The 23,184-nt window shown below is 34.7% G+C and overlaps 1 protein-coding gene across 2 annotated transcripts; it reads right to left on the reverse strand.

The window, feature by feature from the left end:
- Positions 1 to 692: 692 nt before the first annotated feature.
- On the reverse strand, positions 693 to 21,848 carry LOC149565279 (15.7 kDa heat shock protein, peroxisomal-like). 2 transcript variants are annotated; one of them, XM_089818820.1, is made up of 3 exons: positions 21,653 to 21,848; positions 21,416 to 21,552; positions 693 to 1,483 (listed from the first exon to the last, which is right to left on the reverse strand). In XM_089818820.1, exons 2-3 carry the CDS (start codon positions 21,546 to 21,548, stop codon positions 1,209 to 1,211), a joined length of 408 nt encoding a protein of 135 aa, XP_089674946.1. In that variant the 5' UTR covers positions 21,549 to 21,552; positions 21,653 to 21,848; the 3' UTR covers positions 693 to 1,208. The 2 variants fall into 2 exon arrangements, with proteins under 2 accessions (XP_089674946.1, XP_089674945.1); XM_089818819.1 differs by having other exon boundaries at positions 902 to 1,679; positions 21,653 to 21,698.
- Between the last annotated feature and the right edge of the window lie 1,336 nt (positions 21,849 to 23,184).

Genomic DNA, 23,184 nt, shown 5'->3' on the forward strand with positions numbered 1-23,184 from the left:
AAAGGTACCAATACATGCACAAATAATGGGGCATTACATCACTTGTTACTTTTTACAACTAATGGTACATTTTATTCAGTTTTGGGTAGTCATTTGCCAAGTTGCCCAAAATAGCCCAAACAAAAAGTGAGGGCTATGGTCATACAAAAAAGGTGCCCATACATGCAGAACTAATGTGGCATTACATCACTTGTTACTTTTTACAACTAATGGTACATTTTATTCAATTTTGGGTAGTCATCAATGTACTAACAACTTTAAAATCACAAATTTTGGTCCAATGTTGTCAGATAAAATTGGACATTAAGTTAACAAATGTAAGTATCAAGTCAACAACTCCTATCACAACCACAAAAACTCTTCAAGTACAATGTCCTCTCCCTTAGTTAATAATTATGCTAAATTCCGTTCTCCATGAAACTTATATAAATATTTGTGACAGATGTTCAAATAAGTTAAGTATCATCTTTAAAAAATAAAATTAACATTTATTAATACAATTAATGTTAGCATTAAAAGATTTCCACAATCCATAAATTCAAATACAGTTGCTGCTGGATTAAATTAAATGGTGCCATTTTGTTTTCCATGTCCGCACTCTTGACCCATTATCAAATTTGATTTTCGTTCTCCTAATTTTCTTCGATATGTTGTATCAAAAACTTGACAAAATCTAGTCTAGAAGCAGCAAATACATTTGAAAATAAAGGCTTCAAATTTTAAGATTTGGGTCATCCTCTTACATGGTTACAATTTGATTGAGGGATATCTATTCCTTTCTGTCACACTCGCCAAAAGCTTTGCCATTAGGAAACCTGGTATATTGGGTGTTCCGGTTTGCACGTTCCAGTTCAAAATAAGCATCACAATACAGGCTTAAGTTGCAAGACATTTAGAAACATACTCTTAAAACTGCCATAATAATTAGATAATCTGAACTGGGTAGTATAATCTTTAACTCATAATTGAAGTCTGTAGCCAGCTTATACGATAATCCCTATAGGAAACAGCATTCAGAATTCTTCTCCTCTTGTTCAGTTCACACCCATATACCAAAACAGCTTAGAAGTTCCTTAGTTGACGCAACAGATCTTATAGACAAGAAAGTAATTATTATTTTTGTGCTGCTAGATTATTTATCATTGATAAGAAGAGCTTTTAAAGACATATAAAAAGACGATACACAGAAAGATAATCTGTCTCTGCTATTACAGCTTGCTAGAAATGGTGATATTCCACAATCTGGATTTAGGGTTTGAGTCCTTTGGAACAATGACAGTCAACAGTCCATTTTCAACTTGGGCCTTTATATGATCTATCTTCACATTGTCAGGCAAGCTGAACTGCCTAGAGAAACTTCCTTTACCTCGTTCCATGCAGTGCCAAATGCCCTCCGGCTTGTCTTCCTCTTTCATCTTTTCTCCACTAATATGGATGATGTGACCATCTTCAACCTGAACCTTAATGTCATCTTTGTTCATCCCTGCAATTGACAAAGTATATTGGGAGTATTGGTCTCTGTTCTGTTCTTGCAAATTCAAGATAGAAGATTGACATAACACTGCCACCATAAAGCATAATTGGAGAGAAAAATGAAACCGTAAACTACATCCCCAGGTGCAGTAAATTTGTCTTGGTAGAACAAAGAAACCTAATGTTCCAATCATGCATGAAATAAGCTGCATAAGCAGGAGCAAACTGTGTTATTTCTGTAGTGATTTTCTTAAATCTTTTCATGTAGAGGTATCAATAGTGAGTGGAAAAAAATAACTGGGGCTTTCACTGCACTAAATGACAGCAATACAGCAGAAAAGAACAGATCATATACAATGCCACGTAAAAGCAACACCCCCTCAATATTCAACATCAGGTAATAAGATAACAAATGACCATGTGCTAGGATGGAGAAGCTGTCTAGGGTTTGGGGCTCAACAAAAATATTGTTGCTGATTCAATTAAGACAGACAATCTTATTACATATTTGGAAAAGTGTAGATGCTCAGTTGTAAAGACAGACAATCTTATTACATATTTGGAAAAGTAGATGCTCAGTTGTTTTTTCTCATCATATTACTTATCAGGAAGTAGATATGTTGGCAATTTGGCTAGGTTAATGTTGTCATTTATGGTGACATATAGTCAAGATTAAGTAAGCAGATCTTGGAGATAAAGTTTTGTGACAAAGAAAATTGTCCAAGTACAACAGAGTTCATCTGTCAGCACAGGCACTGTTTTGGTCAGCACACTTCACAGAAACATTTCTGGCACGTGTACACTTACCTGAAGAAAGTACAATATGTCAAGATGACGTATGCATGAGTGCAAGACAGTACAGTCAGTACAGACAGAGATATTCCAGTTTTACGGTGACAGTGTTGAGCCGACAGAACAGGATAAAAGACATGGAATCGAATATTTTATATTAAGGAATTATTTTGTTTATCAAAATAATTACTTAACTAATTAAGCATGACATCCTAGATGTTAATTAACCCTAAGATAGCAAGAGTTAATTTTGTAATTTGGCAAGTGTGTAAAGTAATGAAGGCTGACAAATTAAAGAAATAAGGTATAAAGGAAAAGTTTTGAATGCGAAGTAATTTTGTAATTTGGCAAGTGTGTGAAGTAATGAAGGCTGACAAATTAAAGATATAAGGTATAAAGGAAAAGTTTTGAATGCGAAGTTAAGTGTGGTTTTTGTGATTAGTATGCAATATGTTTAAGATGCGAACTCTGATGTAAGATCAGGGTAGTGCGAATTTATGATCAAGTTTTTGTGAAGAGCAACAAAAGGCAAAATCAGATATTGAAGATATCAGCAACAGTAAGTGGCTTTTTGTATTTATCTCTTGTATTAAATAATGTCATTGGATATTGCATGTTTGGGCAGTGGACTCATCTTGCATACTTTATGTAATTATAATAACAACTCCTAACAGGGTCAATATCTTTTGCACGCTACTTTTGATTAATAGATCATCTTGTGAGTACCATCCCACCGGGGTTTTCCCTAGTCAACAAAATATGGTGTTATGTGTGGCATTATTTTATGGTTGTGTTTACTGTTCAACATAATCAGTTTACTTTCATATGCAAGTTATAAGTTTGTTAATGATTCACACCCCCCACCCCCTCCCCACCCTCAATATTTTCTATTTCTAACAAGATATGCTACAGTTTTATGGTGAAATTACGTTGAAATTTGTTTCTTTATGTTCTCAGCTAAAAATGAAGACCACCTAGACAAAGCTTTTGGAAGAGATTAAATATCAGTTGTTCAAATTCATGCTAAAAATGTCCAATGTCCTAGGTGGCTCCGCAAACTCTTAACATTTGAAATGTAATTCCTGTTCAGCTGATGTATCCTGTAGTATCTGCTAGGTTCAGACTCTTGGCTAGTGTATATGCTGTTCTTCTGAATAGCTGTTTGTTTATTCTCTCTAGCAGATCCTCTTATGCTGCTTATTTTTCTATTATTGTAGGTTTTGCTTTGTTCAATAAAAAACATGAGAGAAAAAACAAGTCATGATAAAACTCTAAAATAATCTCAACTTTAATAATACTACAGTAACCCTTTGCTTCTGATGCTTCAGTGTACCAAATATTGTGCATGATCCATGTTAGTCGGTTCATAATCCAATCACATTATGAAAATAATACCATTAATATGGGCTAGGCATATAACATATTGGAGAGCCCATGTGTTCCCAATACAGGGGGAAATTTGTATACACGTGTATTGTACTAATTATGCAGAAATAGAGCCATGGCCACCCATGAGAGCACTTTATATTTCTACAGAACCCTTGGTACCAAGTCTTCTTCACATCCATCTACAGTGTCACTGGTTCATTTCTTCTGTCATTCCAAAAAATTTGACCAGTACACAATGCAAAATTTAGGTTACCCCAAGCTTGGAACATATCATGTCATCTAGATACATAATTTTGAAGATCCAAGAAAACATGTGTCTAACATTCAATATTCTTAAAATACGTTGGACATATAGTCCACTAAATCCAAAGGCTCAGAAAGGATTCTCGGAACAAAATTAAGATGATGACATCCTGAACCCAACAGACAAGTTTGGGAATTCTCCAATATCTTCCCCATGCACACTGATCCTAAACCAAATGAAGTAAGATGAGATCGGACACTAATAAGGGTGTCACTAATAGTCTAATAGCAATATCAGACTGCCTAAATAATTCAATCTCTGCGAAAGCTGCAGATTCCCTATGTTGCACCCAGAATCAACAATATCAGAACAAGCAAGATGAGAAAGGAAACTAAAATACCTGCCAGTAATAGCATCAGTACAAGACTTGTATGATTCCCCCCATGTGTAAAATTAAACTTTTCAAATTTCCTAAACTACATAAATAAAAAATCACTTCCGAGACTTGGCAACAAGAGTATAATAGCAGGAACAGAGGAACCGTTAGATAAAAAAGCAGAAGAAATTTTCCAATAGACTTCTTAGTGAAATTGCAAGGACAGAAATTGCATAAGAAAATCCTAGACATGGAGTCAGAAACATTGGGAACAAAAACTGGTAAAAAAGTTGACTGACTGATGCATTACAAACTTTCATAAAACTTTTCAAAGAGTTTATGACAATTCTCTAGAAAATTCTAAAGGTTCCTGGAACGGTATTTCTGACCTTCCAGAAATGGCTCATTGGTGCCATAGGAAATCTCAGTAGTTAAAAGGAAGAATGGCCAAAGGTTAGAAGTAACAAGAAGCCTCCAAAGTAACAGGAAAATGACTACAAAGTAAAAAGGGATAAAGATGCAATAAAATGGGTGTGTGAGTGCAATAACTGTCTGTTTTATCCATAGTTCCAAGAATCACAACGATTCACACGATTTGGCAATTCAATTCAAGCCAAACAATTTTTTGTGAATCGGTGAATTGAATCAGCGATAAAGGATTTATGAAATAAGTTAATCACCAAATTTCAAGGGTTTTTAAAATTTGCCAATTCACTTCTGATTCATGGCCGATTCACGATTCGTTTCGGCCTTTCCAATTCCTATCCAATTTCAGTTCTCGTTACTTTGGTTTTATCATATAGTATCCAAAAAAAATCTTAAAAGATAAATCCATATAAACACAACACAGTATAAACATTCCCCATGACAATATTAAATATAGGGAACCATAAGATATAATCCATTCTAGAACCACTTCGATTTCACCTATGTTACCCCAAGTTTCTGGGACGGGGGGACGAGGGGATGAGGAAACGGGTTTCCAAGATGGTTTTTTTTGGGCTGAAATAGGGGACAGCAGGGGACGGCTATATATATATATATATATATATATATATATATATATATATATATATATATATATATATATATATATATATATATATATATATATATATATTCATGAATATCAAAATTACATAACATTATCACATTCATCATAGCAACATAATTTAAAATTATCAATTTCATTCATCGAATCAGCATAGAACATAGCAATAAATCGAATCATGGTCTAAGAATTGGAACATAGGATGACATCAAATGAGAGAATCAATCTGCGATAGATTAGACTTTAGAGCCCTTTCTTGCAGGTTTTGGAGGAAACCCAAATTTGTTTTGCCCAATCTTCCTAGAGAGGTAGCAGCCATCTTGTTTGGGTAGTAATCAGTTACAACAATTTATTTCTGGGCAATTATTGCTGCTATCAGAGCATTATCAAAGCTGAAAACAATCTAAGTATTCCTCAACCTAACAACAATCATTTCCAGATCTGCAATCTGCATATCAAATAGAAGTCGGATTTACAATCATTTTCAAGTCTGGTTTGTTGAACAAAAGTTTAAGTTTTAATTTTCAGTCATAGTTGGACGCTAAGTTTGTAATGGCTTCCAAAAAAAATGTTTCAACATGGGCTATATTAACATATTTTATTATTTTAAAGTGGGGCCAGCGAATGGGCTGAAAATCACCATTTATTAATGTTTTCTTAAGTTGATTTATTTTTTAAATTGGAAACTTCAAGCAGTCCCCAAGACGGATGTGAAACAACTATGGAGTCCCCAGGACGATCAACACCATCTGGAAATGCACTGATCATTTCTGAAGTTTCGGGGACGGGTTCCAATTTTCTTGCTTGGGTGGGGACAGAAACGTTTCCAGCAGTTCCCAAGTCCCCGAAATGGAGACAATTTCCAAAACTCAAGGCTTAGGGCTGGAAACGATCCCTATGTAACATAGGATTTCGCTCGCCCATTTCTAGTCACACAAAATGAACCTATGTTGCCGATGACTAAATTATTGATTGATCATATTTGAAAGTCTTTAGATATTATTGAACCATAAAAAGGAAACCATGTACTCTGAAATTTTGAGAAAGAAGTCTAATGGCTACATAGAAAATCCCTGGGACAAGTAGGTCAAAAAGTTGGGAACAGGAAAGCATGTGATTGGGGAACATATTGTGTTTTCTGGCTTGCCTTAAGGAAATGGTGTTAGGCTGGTAAATTTTCTAATCACTAGGTAAATTAGCTATCTAGCACCTCACAAAGAAATGGGTACTCAAAAACCTTGGCACCAAAAGCAAGACTTGGAACAGCTAGGTCAATAAAACTTGGGGCAAAGTTCTTAAGAAAAGGGTGTAGTATTGGTACTCAGCACTAACAGAAACCAAAGAAACTTCTAAGAACTCTTGGAAATAGCATTGGAAGCTTCAAATAATTATAGAAAGCATGATTTCCCTGTGGCAGATGGTGTGTGAAGTGACAAAAGTAATACCCTAGCTTCCTCTAGCTGCTTTCTCCTTCTTGTCTTAACAACTTGACATCCTCATAGCCCTTCACATCTCAGGGATGTATTCCATTGCATTCAAAATGAAACTAGATCCAGAATAAAAAATTTCAGGTCTTCAAGCCTCCAAAGAACTTGTAAAAGGAGCAGACCTCCAAATTATATAGAGATGGTAGGAGGTCCCTACAATAGAAATTCCCTTGAACCACCTGTCAATCTACCTATTAACCTCTTTGAACTAGTTTTGGGTGGACATTCATTGGTGCATGGCCATCTCTAAAGTATCTCCATAGTGGACTGATAAGGATGGCACCCAAGGCACTTTGGCTCAATTGAGATTGATGTGTCAGTTAGAAGGGTCTTTGAGGCAACTTTCATTAATGAAGAGGACAAAGATCTTTTGTTTGGAAATGCACTCTGGTTCTTTGCACAAACTCTTGCCTCAATAGGATCTTATCTTCACTGCTGTTAATTATTGTGGATCTTTGATAGATAAAACAATTACAAAATAAATGCTTGCAGAGAATATCTTACTTGAATAATCCAGAATGTATTTACTTTTCTTTTGGCAGCGATCACGGTATTATCTTCTTCAAACTGTAACTGTAACAACTGAAGTGTTGTATAACTAATGAAATAATAATAACAGTGAGCAATGTTTATACAATATTATTTATTGACTGCAGGTACTTTGAATGCCATGAATTGATTGCTTTCCCTGCGGCAGAGTGCTCATATATATATGTGAGGAGAGGACATGACTCTGAAGAGTCATATCTCTACGTGGCCCAAGGGCCATGTAGAGACATGCCTCTTCGGAGTCATGTCCTCTGCTCACATATATACAACAATAACAAACAACCTTAATATATATGTGCCCGATAACAACAATATAACACGGCATGATAATGAGTTGTCTCTCGATAATAAAGGAGCCCAATCAATGAAACTTGACCACAGTAATGCCAATTATCCATATAATATTACAAGGACGTAGGCATATATATATGTATATGTATATTAATATATATACATGCATACATAAATACATACATATATATATATATATATATATATATATATATATATATATATATATATATATACGCTTATATCCATGTGATTTATGGAATCAGCTGTGATTTTCAATATATCAAGTAATCCATGTTTTGCTTCTTTTGACGCTAAACATTAACACTTCCTCTTTAGAAAGGGAGAAGTAAAACATCAATAAGTCAAAATCATCATATAATCAACACAATATGAACAGTAAATGATCTCTACTTGCACTTAAGCAATGTCTAGAGATGTCCATGATACACTCATAGTTTCTACTTGCACTTAAGCAATGTCTAGAGATGCACATATAATCTCTACTTGCACTTAAGCAATGTCTAGAGATGCTCATATAATACACACAGGTTTATTATTTACAAGATCGTCACCTTGTAAATAATTTCCTTCAAATAAATATGTCCATGAAAGATCGTCACCTTTCATTACATATAAAATGCTACTAAGTAACCAATAGAAGCATAAACTTAAATGAAATAAATATTTTATTTCAAAAATTTATCATTACAATTAATCATACCAAGTTTTTCTCTGAAGAATTTTAGTTTCACTTTAGCAAGAGGCTTAGTAAGGATATCAACTGTTTGCTCATTTGTATATATGTATTCCAATTGAATAACTCCTCAATTCACCATATCTCTGATATAATGAAATGGAATTTCAATATGTTTGGAGTAGTTGTGAAATACTGAATTAGAAGAAAGCTTAATACAACTTTGATTATCACAATAAATCACAATGGGCTTCAAATGTCTTTTGAAAGGATCTGATAGCAACTTTCGTAGCCATACTACTTCTCTAGCACCCAAGGAAGACGCAATGTATTCAGCTTCGATGGAACTCAATGCTACTAAAGTTTCTTTCCAACTAGACCAAGAAATCATACCAGATCCAAGACTGAATCAATATCCTGAAGTACTCTCCTGCTCAACAGAGCTTCCAGCCCAATCAGAATCTGAATATCTAAGTAGTTCAACATTGACTTTGTCATATTTGATTCCCATTCCAATAGTACCCTTTAGATATCTCAATATGTATTTAGCTGCATGTTAATATATCTTCTTAGGAGCACACATAAACTAACTCAAGGTGTGAGTTGCATAGCATATGTCAGGACGAGTATTGACCAAATACATCAAGGGTCCAATAATTTGTCTATAGTAAGTAGGATTTGCAACCTCAAATTTGTTCATATCATCTTTTAATTTGTGTAAATTTATTTCCATAAGAGTAGCAGCCGGTTTACATTCCATCATTCCAAATTTAGTTAAGATATCAATTGTATATTTTCCCTAATTTAGTATAATACAGTTGTCTTGTTGCTAGACTTATAATCCCAGAAAGCAATGAAGTAACCCTAAGTCTTTCATTTCAAATTTTGCAGTGAGTTCTTGCTTACATTTCTTTATGAGATGTTCTTCACCTATAATTAGCAAATCATCAACATATAATACAAGAATAATCATATCATCACTTTCAATTTTGAAGTACAAATTTGGGTCAGCTTCATTTTTGGCATATCCTAATTTCAATAGGTGATTATCTATTCTTTCATACCAAGCTCTAGGAGCCTATTTGAGTCCATAAAGTGCTTTCTTTAATTTACAAACATGAGTCTTGCTATCATAAATATTGAACCCTTCTAGTTGTTCAATGTAAACTCCTTCAATTTTGCCATTGAGAAATGTTGTTTTGATATCTATCTGATGTACTTTCCATCCTTTAGATGCTACAAATGCTAGGATTGTTCTGACTGAAGTGTACCTGGCAACAGGGGCAAAGCTTTCTCCATAATCAATACCTTCTTTCTGAGAGAAACCTCGGGCTACAAATCTTGCCTTGTATTTTTCAATACTACCATCTGAAGCATGTTTAATCTTGAATAACCATTTGGAAGAGACAACTGATTCGTTCTTAGGTCCTAGTACAACATCCCATACGTCATTCTTCAATATAGAGTTATATTTCTCAATCATTGCTTCCTTCCATGATTGATGTGAAAATGCTTCTTCAACATTAGTAGGTTCAGATTTTATGGGTTCAGATAGTAATGCAACATAACAAGATTGATTTCTGGTCTTTTTGCTTTCCTGAATTACTTCATCTGGTTCAACTTGATTTTCTTCCAACATTTTTCTAGCGCAAAGAGGTCTCTTTTTATTGTTATTGTTGATGTTTTCAGATTCTATATGATTAAACATAGAAGTGAAGTCAGAATCATCCTCCCTCTCAATTTTTGTAGGTTGATCTTCTTCAGAAATAGATTCATCACTATCACTAGAAATTTTAAAGGCTATGTCTTCTTCAAATATTACATCTCTGCTAATTTCAATTGTCCTTTGCCCAGGAATGTAGACCCTATATGCTTTTGTAGTTTCACTATATCCAATGAATATTCCCTTTTTCTTGAAAGGCTCCAATTTCATTCTTTTCTCTTTTGGTATGTGAATATAGATTGGATATATTCTCAAGTGGCTTAAATCTGATTTAATGCTTGTAAATACTTCTTCTGGGGTGGTATTTTCTAATATGGAGTGAGGGCATTGATTTTGTATGTAGAATGCAATATTAGATGCTTCAGCCCAAAATAAGTAATGAAGATTTTGATCATGTAACATGGCTTTGACTGAAACGATAGATCTATTTTTCCTTTCAACTATTCCATTCTCTTGAGGATTATAAGGTACAGAAAACTCCCTCTTAATCCCGACAGAAATACAGAATTTTTTAAAGATATCAAATATGTATTCACCGCCATTGTCAGACCTTAGGGTTTTGATCTTTTGACCTGATTGATTTTCAACTAAGGCTTTAAACTTGGATAAGACCTTAGATGACTCATTTTGTTTCAGAAAATAGATCCAAGTTCTCCTAGAGTAGTAATCAATGAAAATTATATAGTAAAGACACCCATTAAGAGAGGGAGCTGACATAGAACCACAAAGATCTGTATGGATCAATTCAAGAATGGATTTAGATTTATGATCACTTTTGGGGAAGGAATGTTTAGTATTTTTACCTAATGCACACCCTTTACAAATACTTGAATGATCTACTTTCAGATTAGGTAGACCTTTTAAAATTTTCCCTGTAGATGATAAGGCTCGAAAGTTAAGATGATCTAGTCTCCTATGCCAAATTTCAAAGGAATTTGACTTATCATTACTAAGGGTTAAGTTTAAATTAGGATTTTGGTTATTACAAAGCTTATAAAAACTTCCATCTCTGACTCTAATGGAGATGGCTTTCTTAATAATTGAGTTCTTAGGCCAAAATAGAACTCTATCTTCCCCTGAAATGCAATTTTGTACCCTTGATCAACAAGTCCAGAGATGGAGACAAAATTTCTTTTGATCCCTCATACATATAGGACATTCTTGAGTTGAAGTGTGATTCTAGAATTCAGTTGTATAGAACAAGAACTAATTCCTTTAATAGGGTGAGAAGAATTATCTCCAATGGTTACTTCTTCTGATTCATGTTTTGAGAAGGTCTCAAACTTATCCTTAAATCCGGTGATGTGATGAGAAGCTCCACTATCTATGATCCAAGTATTGTGATTAGTGTTTAATTCGCTTGAGAGGGCTACGAGACATGCATAATTTTCTTTATCCACTTTCTCAACATTTTCTTCTTTAACTTCTGCTAAAGCTGTTTGAATTTTCTGCCTTTCTGGACATACATAATAAGAGTGACCAAGCTTATCACATTTAAAACATCTAACTTTGGACCAGTCACGTTGTTTGTGAGATTTGTGATTTTTGTTGAAATCGTTCTTGTTATTCTTAAACTTTATTTTCTTATTTGATTTGGTGTATAGTGCTTGGATGTCTCCCTCTTGATTTGAACTTAGTCCTTTGGAAGCTATTCTAGACTCCTCTTGAGTGCATTCATTTTTTAGTTGATCAAATTTTGAAAGTTTGGATCATGAACTTAAACCTCAAATGAAGGTTTCCCATGACAGAGGAAGACCTCTAAAAGCAATCATGCTTAGTTCCTTATCATCCACTTGGTTTTTCATAGTTGCAAGTTGATCCTTTAATTCAGTAATTCTTTAAAAATATTATGGATTCTCCACTTTTCATCTTTATATAAAGTAGATCTTGTTTTAAAGTTAATAATCTACTTGTATTGTTGATTTCAAATGTATTTTGAATGGAGAAGAACATTTCAAATGCAGTTTGAAGATTAGCTATAGATGGAAGTATATGATCCTTTACTGAATCTATAATGATCCTCATTGCTTTATTATTATGCCTTTTCAATGTTACTTTCTCAAATTCACTTTCAGGCATGTCTAAATTTGATTCAATGTATTTTTCTAATTCCATTTCTCTTAGCACTATTAATAATCTGATTTTCCAAAATGAGAAGTTTGATGCTCCATCTAGCCTATCTTCTATTCTTACGTGACTCACCATTTTAAAGCTTTGATTTTAAAACCTCTTTCTTTAACTTTTGAAATTTAGATTAGAATGAATACTTTGCAAAAGTTTTCCTATCAGTATAACTCTGATACCATGTTAATTATTGTGGATCTCTGATAGATAAAATAATTACAAAATAAATGCTTGCAGAGAATATCTTACTTGAATAGTGCAAAATGTATTTACTTTTCCTTTGGCAGCGATCGCAGTATTATCTTCCTTCTTCAAACTGTAACTGTAACAACTGAAGTGTTGTATAACTAATGAAATAATAATAACAACAGTGAGCAATGTTTATACAATATTATTTATCGATTGCAGGTACTTTGAATGTCGTGAATTGATTTCTTTCCCTGCCACAGAGTGCTCATATATATATATGTGAGTAGAGGACATGACTCCAAAGAGTCATGTCTCTACATGGCCCAAGGGCCACGTAGAGACATGCCTCTTCGGAAGCATGTTCGTTTACAGCGATAACAAACAACCTTGATATATATGTGCCTGATAACAACAATATAACATGGCACAACAATGAGTTGTCTCCCAATAATAAAGGAGGCTGATCATAATGAAGGCTGCCAATAATCAATGAAACTTGATCACAATATTGCCGATAATCCATATAATAATACAAGGACGTAGGCATATATATATATATATATATATATATATATATATATATATATATATATATATATGCTTATATCCATGTGATTTATGGAATCAGCAGTGATTTTCAGTATATCAAGTAATCCATGTTTTGCTTCTTCTAACGCTAAACATTAACAAGTGCAACACTCTTGAAGAGACTGCATCTAAAGTTTTAGTGTAGAACAGCTTCCCTTTCCTCTTACTTACATATCTAACATGAAGAAGTCCAAGCCATTTGTGACTGTCGTGAGGTTTTCACGGCAGCACCCCGTTGCATATGAGCAGCTCGGTTTTTCTTGTAGTTGTTAGACTAGGTAGATTTTCGCATTAAGTTTGGCAGTTTAGAGTTTTAAAAGACTGGGCTGACAGAGAAATCAAGTGGTCAAGTCGTTTTTTTTAAAGTGGGGATGTTAATTGAAGTTTGTTGGAGTCATGTTGTAATAGGTTGAAGGTAAAATCCTAATTGTAATTAAATTTTGACTAGTCAATTAGTCTGAAATTTCATATAAAGACATGTTCCATGCATCAGGGCCTTAAAATCCTTATAAAATTTGATTTTCCACACTTAACATAGCCAAACTCCTATGGTTCAATTTTTCTTTATAAAAATAAAGGAAATCTAGACTCACAATAAATTTCCCTTCATATTTTGATCAAAATCTGAATTGGCATGAAATTCCCCACTTTAAATGGTCTTTTCCGAAAAACAATTACAAGTGTTGGGGACAAAACCTAGGCATACTTTGAATTTCCACCACTTTGGATGATATTTGCTTGATAATTTTGGTGGAAGTGAATCTAGATAGGGGTCGATTTTCCCCCAAGGGTCAATATGAAATTTTTCCATGTCTAGAAGTTGTCCAGACAAGGGTCTTTTTTTGACCTTGGAATGAGTTAGGAAACTGAAAACTTTTCGAAGTGTCAAACTTGTCCAAGCATGGCTCATTTTCCCCTTGGAGGCCATAGTTAACAACAAAATTTCTCTCCTTTGGGCTGAGTCTTCCTAAGGGTCGAGATCTCCTTGGGACCAAGATCTCCTTCGAACTGAGTCTTCCTTTGGGTTGAGATCTCCTTTAGACTGAACCTTCCGTTCAACAAAGTTCTCCTTCGGGCCAAGATCTCCTTCAGGCTAAGTCTTCCTTCAAACTAAGATCTCCTTTGGGCCAAGTCTTTGTTCGGACTAGAAGTGTTGCAAGTGTTCAAACATGACTTGTTTTTTCCTAAAGGGAAGTATGGAGAATGAAATTTTTTCAGGTGCAAGAATTATCTGAACTAAGGTTGAATTTCTCCCCTTTGAGAGCTAATATGCGAAAAAGTTTCTAAGCGTCAAAGATATCCATACTAGAGTCAACTTTCCCTTGTGGTGACAACAAGTATGGAAATGAGTTTATCCATACCCTAGTCGTTTATCCCACTTTGCATGGATGAAATTAGAGTGTGGATGTGGCATTTTAATCCATGGATAATGTGTTCGGAGAGATAAGTGTGAACTAGTCAAATTTTTGGAAGTCCTTGTCGATTTTCTCAATTATGACATTTTTTAGAAATAAAAAAAGTAAATAATAAGATATTAATAAAGTAAAGTGAGAAGCTTCTAGAAGGATATTAAACTTATATCCCACATTGCTTGTGGGTGTTAAATCAACAAGTTAAACCCCTTTAGAAGGCCAGCAACTAAGCAAAGAAATTCTCAAGGATTTATGCGAGACAAAGACGAAACAGCTGAAGTCTGAAGCAAAAGGCCAAGTAAGAGATCAACCCAGCTGTATGTGACTGAAGCTTGGGTGAAGGACGAAATACAATGCCATTGAATGAAGGCTTGACATTGCTGCAAGTCTGAGGTAAGCACTGAAAGTGCTAGCGTGTGCACATTGAAATCTGAAGATGACCTCCATAGAAACAATTTTGTGCCAAACTTGGGGTATTCACTCCACCTTGTAAACTTATCCAGCTATGATTGAAGACTTGTAGAGGGTATTTTCTAAGATATTGAAGATCATTGGAAAACCAAAACCAAGTTGCAGACCAAATCTACAGACTATATGAGGCTAGACGATTTTCCTTTGAAAATCATGGAAATTCATTAGTGCTTGAAGTTGACATGTTGTTGTTCCAAGACTGATTTTCCATCCTTGGCACACCTTTTTCAGAGACTGGAAGTCTGAAACTAAGCATTTGCAGGTTTAAATTTGAATATGCTTCAGAATTGGGCAATTCTTTTTTACAAAATTCTTTAAGTACCCAAAGCCTCAAGCTCTTGTTTGGAGATTAATCCCCATTCAAAACACACATTTTGCAGCTAGTTTGACGCATTGGAGGGCTCTGGTCAGTTAAATACATACAAAAGTCTGAGGACTGTCATAAAAGAAATAGCTTGGATCTGAGTGTGTCCTTTGATTATAATCTGACCCTAGCTATGTTACAGACCTTGTAGCATCACCTGAGGTCATTCTAGGGTCTGAGGAGAAAGTTGCAGGTCTAAGGTCTGAGCACCAAAACAGGGGCAATTTTGGGAAAAAAATCCCCATAATTCAACAACTTTAAAATTCATCCTAAGGGCCATTGTCGAGTGGTAAGGGCCTACTCTTGTGCAAGAAACACTAAACTTTAAGCCAAATCTCCACAACGGAGGTATGTTGCAGACTTATCTTCAGAGGATCAGAAATTTTGTTATCATGACGATGGGATTTGTTCTAGTGAAATTCATCCATGCTCCTATTGGGACGTATATGTGCTTCTCCTTCTCAAGGTTTCAATGTCTTCATTGGAGGCTCTTCTAATCAGGATGTTGGCTAGCAAGCGGCGGATTTGGCTTGGAATTCCCTGTTTATCAATGTACCTCCTCTGCATCTGGGTGGTTTTCACTCTCCTAAGGACAAGCAAATTTTGATTATGTGTTATTGGTTCGATTTTGGGTTTTCGTAGCAAACCTCTTTGCGGTATGTTAATTATTTTTGGATGGAAGACACGTTTTTGTCTTTTGACAGTTTGGCTGCCATGGTGGACAATAACGCTTAAATGCTCTGGGTATCGACATTCTCTATTTCAATGATCTTTAACTGGCCTTTTTGGTGATTTTCATTGTGCCATATAGCTCATATGCTCTTCACTCATTAGTTTCAGCACAACTACTTTTGCCAGTATTATTCGGAATGATGGTATTTTGAATTTTCTCTGTTTATCAGTCTCCCTGTGGGCAGTATGATGATTTTGATTATTGGTTACTGGGAAGCATCATTTTGAATTTCGTATTATAATTAGATTATTTTGTAATTATTGGGGCTACTTTGTATGGGTCTATCAAAAATAATTTTTGTGTCTTGGGTCTGAACTTATATGGTTCCAATTTTGTAAGCAATTATCTTATGGATTGTTCTAGATATTCTATTTGAATACCATGTAAAGGTAGGAACATCTTTTCAGGTGGCTTCTAATATTTTTTGATGCAGATGTAACATTCATGCTAATCTTTGTAATAGGTTGGGTGAAGAACAGAGTTTTTCTTTGCTGATTCTTTTCTCCGGGAGCCTTTTTCAAATCAGCTTATTAATATATATTAAGGTCTTGCTTAAAAAAGAATTGTCATTTTCTGAAGTGTTGATCTAACTTTGTCTTAGGATTCTTATCCAAATGATTATTTTAGTTATTACTTTCATTGGAAAGAAATACTAAGTTTGGCCACAAAATTCATGGATTAATGGATAGATTTTAAATCTAAATTTTATTATTTTGTTTAGGTCCCTTAAGCCCATACTGAGTTGGAGCTTTCCACCAAGAATCATGTTTGGGTCAAAAACAAGGATAGCCACAACCAAGAGAATGGAGCAAAGTGAAACACAAGTTCAAGAACAAGGCCAAGGAACGCAATGAAAGGGGACAAGTCCAAAGCATTTGAGTTCAAAGGAAAATACTTCTAGATAATGCACTTCGAAAGTGGAACAAAGGAAAGAAAATTCAAGGATCAAACTGAAGGAATTATCCCAAGACCAAACCCTCACTAGTCAAGAACATGGGACAAGTTCGGATTTAAAGAGGTCCATGGACAAGTTCAAGGATTCAATTCATAGGCATTCATGTGTCCCAATGCAAGTCAACTTTACACTTGGTTAAAACCTTAAATGTTTGAAGAACAAAGACTATCTTACAATGAGATCAACTTATCTCTATTTACATCACTTTTCTGTAAGGATCAAACAAGTACACCAAGGAATATTCAAGGATCTACCAGCAAAGTTAGCATAGGAGCATGGACAAGGACATAAAGGAAGGTCTGAGGTTGAGGGCAAGAAAGAATTCAAGGATAAGATTCTCATCAAGGAAGTCATCCTAATGATGATCAAGTTGTGCAAGGAAATGGATTTAATATGCCATGGAAGATGTTAATGCATTCAAGGGATTGCTCCAAGGATCAAACCCGAAGATGAAGATGAAAAAGAAGAATTCCAAACGATGAAGGTGGAAATATCAAGAGTTCAAGCATTGTGAAGTCCACCCATCCAAGAGAAAGAAGTACAAGAATGATAACAAATTCCAAAGAATAAGGAGGTGGAATTAAGATAAAGATTACATGGAGAAGTTAGAGGTCATAGAGTCACAACATAACAAGCTTCCTAGTATTGAAATGGAGGAACTTAGTGAAATTTTGTTCAAGTTCATTGGTTTTGCTAAAAGGTAGAAGAAGAAAGGAGTATACATCTTGGATGATATCTTGGCTAATGACTAGGTGGCTTCCTTGTTTCTTATTGGTCCTCAAGTCATTGAATTCTTTTCACTGGCTTATTTTGTGGTGTTTCGTTTCTATTGGCTATTTTTGGTTCCCCTAATTAGAGCTTGTAATGGATTAATCTAAGTCACTAGTTTCGAATCAATCTTGGTAGTTCACTGTAATTGGGGCTCCTATATAAATCCCCAACCCTCTCATTTGTAAACCAAGGCTGTTGGAGAATTATTACCAATTAAATGCCAAATTTACTCTACTTTTTATTGTTGTGTATTGCATGACAAATTGTTGTGATCAAGTTTTGACACAAGGTAGAATGGGTGAATGATTCCATGGGAGCACTCACCAACCACCCTGCTAGAATGCAAGATTACCCAAGAACCCAAGATGCTCGTGCATCAAGTTTGCATTATTGCATAATGATCCTTATTTCCTCACTTAGCTTTAAATTTCATTTCATCATATTTAGGAGTAGTTTTGTTGGATGAAAGAATTATGGATGTACTTGCTCGATTCGAATATAAACTACATCATTAGCCTCTTGTCGATGGTAGGAGTGCCTTGTGTGGTGAGTTAGTGAAAGTACTCAACTTCAATTGGTATTCAATCTTTAGTTTGCATCAAGTGATAGGATTGAAGAGGGTAGATATTGATTTGAAAACCATCTAAGTATATCCTTAGAACTTGCACTAGGTGGGTGGAGTCATTGAGTAAGCTACATCTAGTAGAGTCCAAGTCCATCCATGACTCCTTAAGTTCATAGTTAGAAGTAGGTGGACTTAGAATTCAAGTTCAAGTTTGAATTGAAGAGGAGAATGGGAAGACCAACTATTTTTCATTACTCGTTGTGAAGCGAAACCTTTAGAAGTGCAAGCAAATGATGTCCATTGAATGAATAGTGTAAGTCACCCAAGTGATTACAAGAAAATCACATTATTTCACTAAGTGAACATCCACGATTAAAGGAACCTTAAAGTCATTTCATGATCTTACTTTGCAATCTTACCATGAGAGATGACCCTATATCAAGAGAGTATTGAATGTTTGGTGTTTCATTGAGCATTTGATTCTGCATTTTATAGTGGAATAAAACTCACAATAATATTAACAAGATTGGGATCTAAGCAACTTGATCAGGACCTCTATAGAGAAACTATCCTATAACTGGATTTTAGGAATTAGACCTAGTTAAAGGTATCCGTGAAGCCATAAGGCCATAAACTTAGACTAAGACTAGAAGATGTGGTCCTCACTCAAAAACTAAACTATGAGAAAATCCCATTTGAGTGTCATACATGTCATGACCATGGCCATTTCAATGAGGCAAAATTGCATGGAAATGGATACAGATACATATTGAATATGGAGACACCCATTTTTTGAGACCCTCAATATGGACACAGATAGACACGACATTAATAAAAAATGCACGTGTGTTTAACACAATTTTCCAACTTATTAGAGGAGATTTATAGAAAAACATTTCATGTGTCCTCATTTGGTGACCAAAAAACTGCAAAAAATTGCAATAATGAATCTTTTTCAAATTAAATTTGGGAAGAATTACATCAAATTTTAAAAAATCAAATCACATAGTATTCAGCGCTGTTAAAAAATCAATATCTTTTGGGCATGCACAGGTACAGTATCCAACTTGTACTCTAGTTGTATCGCATACGAGGATACACGCACCCAAGAAGGGTACAGAAAAGTATACAGCTACTTTTGTGTGGGGATTACCCTAAAAGGTCAACGCAATCAAACACGATAGGATCAAAGAATGAAGGGTCTAATAAGTTAAACACAAAAAAAATTCAAAGCAAGTTACATAATTAAGACCTTTAGAAAAAGATCATCTTCCAACTTTCAGGACTCAAGCAAGAAGATAAAATCAAAGAAGAAGAAACAACAATAGTAGCAAAGCGGCAAGCACAAAAGTAAAAAAACAAAGAGAGAATGGCCATCCCCACCCCCAACCAACCTAATGTAAGACACATTCAATTCCAGGAAGAGGAAAAGGAAATCAAAAAGGATGAGCATCCAATATCCCGTTGTCCCAGCCAAAAAGCCCAACTCTGAAAGCTGGTGTAAAGAGACAACAATAGTAGAAAAGCAAGAAGCACCATAGAAACAAAACACAGAGACAATGATCCTCCCTGCCCCCAACCAACCTAATGTAAGAAGTATTCAAGTCCAGGAAGAGGAAAATGAAGTTGAAAGGGATAAGCTTCAAATATCCCGTTTTCCCTTTAACTTTAAAACCCTAACTCTGAAAGCTGGTGTAAAGAAAAAAAATATTAGCAAAGCAAGAAGCACCATAGAAACAAAACACAGAGACAGTGATCGTCCCCACCCCCAACGAACCTAATGTAAGAAGTATTCAATTCCAGGAAGAGGAAAATGAAATTGAAAAGGATGAGCTTACAATATCCCATTCTCCCTGCCAAAAAGCCCAACTCTGGAAGCTGGTGTAAAGAAACAATAGTAGCAAAGCAAGAAGCACCATCAAAACAAAACACAGAGACAGTGATCCTCCCTACCGCCAACCAATCTAATGTAAGAAGCATTCAATTCCAGGGAAAGGAAAATGAAATTGAAAAGGATGAGCTTCCAATATCCCGTTCTCCCTGCCAAAAAGCCCAACCCTGAAAGCTGGTACAAAGAAAAATATGGACGTCAATTCCAAGGAGACAGCTGAACATATCACAGCTAGTATATTTTAGCCTTTAGGTAGCGAGTAACAATTGATTAAATCATATAAAATGAAACCATAAGAGTTAAGCAATGAAAGCCCTCTCGTAGAATATTAGAAGTCTTAGTGACAGTCGTAGTTGCCTTTGAGTTTAACAGATCCCTTTGATAAGTGAGAATCGCAATATAGTGTTAGTTTAACAAACAAAGGATGACGTTACGTTTGTTAAACCTATTATAAATAAAATTTGGTCAAGCTGTGAGTGTTTGATGTTTTCTTCAGGAGGAGCACCTGATGGTATCCTAAATAGATGGTTATAGATTTTGTCCTCTAAGAGTCCTTATTGCGTGCTAACTAGATCAAAGTTTCTCTGTGGCACTTGTCTCTGACTCTTCCAGTGACCATCACTAACGGTTACAAGAAAACTTTCTAGACTTATATAAAATAATTTTTGCCAAACCTAAAATCTAGATTCTTAAGGGGATCTCAATTTGGTCCTCAACTAGAATGAGAAAGGAGTTGGCCTCCTAGTGAAAAAACAGAGAAAATGACGATGTGAAAGATATTGAGCGTCTTTTCTATAGAGGACCTCAAAAATTGTGAAAATAAATACACCTGATTTAACAAATGAATTAACATCGTTTATATGGTGTTTTTCTCTGCAACACACAATTGAATTAATATGTAATTTTACTGTTCTTTGAGGAAAAAGCTTCTTGAACTCTTACCAAACAATATGTATTTGCAATTTACAATGCTTACGATTATTTTTAGGGTGATCCATTTGTACGTCAAATACAAATATAGCTCCGTACATTTTTATTTTTTAGCGAATTAAAAACTAGAATGCTCTTTCAACACTAAAAAACAGAATTTTTATTTTTTGATTGATAATCAATTCTACTACTACATGTTCGTGCTCTTCAACTAAAATCAAAACAACTTTACATAACACAGTTTAAACATAAAGCCGTAAATAATTTGGTGAATTCACTGAAATAATCAAATACAATACTGAGCATATTTAAAGCAGCAGAATGACAGAAAATATAAAAAAATAAATTACCAGGGGCATTGACTTTGAATATATGGGCACTGGAAGTTTCCCACCAATCTACCTGCCCGGTGATCGATTCATCAATGGCAAGTCTGAAAGGCAAGATAGGCGAAAAAGGATCTTTCACGAATGGGGGAGCCATTTATCTGGAAGAAAAATCCAAATAGACATTAGTGCCTAAAGTTTTTTAAAAACTTTAAATGAACATGCAGAAGAAAATAAACCAGATTGCAGATATGTTTATACCTGTTAAAATAATTTAGAACGCCAAACGCAGGAATTTTTTGCAGATTGTGAATTCAATTGTGAATGTCGTCGTTGTGCAATATATATATATCGTGAAAAACAAGTCTATACCGGCAATAGCGTGAGCAGCTTCTACACAATAGGAATTATCATGCAAAGTTCTAGTAGCTTCATCTTCTTCTGGATTTTTGAGCGCGATTATAACAAATTTAATACTTATTTTAAAAAGAAATATAATAGGTATTTCGGAGTTGGCTCTTGTAAGGTCCTTAAGCAAAGCCACGTCGTCAATTGTTGTGCACAAAATGAGGAAAATCAAAGATGAAACTCTAGTTAACTATTCAACCATTCAAGTAATTAAACTATAATCATGATTTGTAATTAAAATATAATCATGATTTATAGGTAGTTATCCATGTTATAATCCAAAATCAAGATAACAATATGACATATTAATTAAGCAATTAGACCATGTCATCCATAGAGTGTTCAGTTCCATCAAGGTCCTTTCTAACATGAAGGACACTCGACCCTGGCACAAGAAGCCTTGCAGCTCAGAACAAGAGGATCAGATGGATCCAGTGCTATCGTGAAACATACTACTTTCCACATAAGTCTACGTAGCTTAATTACAGGATGTAACAAGGAAAATAATTTAACAACATATCTACACATATGCAGTAAATAAAATGGCTTGGCTAAGCACTTTTAGAGCCAAATTTAGCTGACAAAAGAAATAAAACATATTGTATCCACTCTAACAAAACTGGCAAATAGAGGGAAACAAAGCATACTATATCCATCTCTAACCCTCTCATTTAAAGCCACATTACACCCCAACCATAAGGAAGTTTAAATGCACCCATGACAATATAAGGAAATCCATAAATAAATAACCTTAGAATTTATAATGAATTCCAAATGCACTATCTACACATAGACATACAATTTAATATGTTAGATTATCCATGAGTACTAGTTTAATCAAGGCATACAGTACGAAATACCACAACTTATATGCATTAAGATACCCATTTAATCACATAGTAGTCAATCTTCCATTCTTACTTCACAATATAAAAATTAGTTAACTATTTAACTAATGGTTCATAGACTCATTATGGAAGAATGTAAGTCTCATTCTAATTTAAGTCCCACTAAAATAAGGCCTACATTTCAATAGGCTTCTCTTATAAGTCAATAGTGTAAATTCAGATCATTGCTCAACATATACAAAATTAGTTAGATAATTTTCCCATAGGCTCGGCCCATCACTTCCTAGCTTCAATATAATAGTTTTAGAAAAACAAGAAATGATTTATTCTTACAATTTTTCATATCTCATTATTTAGCAGATCATGTTGAGAGGACTTATTATATCTCCAAGCATTGTGTCAATAGTTCACCTTCTTTTAGCAAAAATGTCACAATTTGAACTATGGCCCATTCATTCTTAATAGCCCCTAAAAGCATTCTATCTAAATGCAGTTCCTTATACAAACATTTCTCCTAGGCATTTGAGTTAGTAATGG

Source organism: Cupressus sempervirens, chromosome 3 (genome assembly GCF_028749045.1).
Source record: "Cupressus sempervirens isolate cs-2001-9-10 chromosome 3, ASM2874904v1, whole genome shotgun sequence".
NCBI lineage: Eukaryota > Viridiplantae > Streptophyta > Pinopsida > Cupressales > Cupressaceae > Cupressus > Cupressus sempervirens.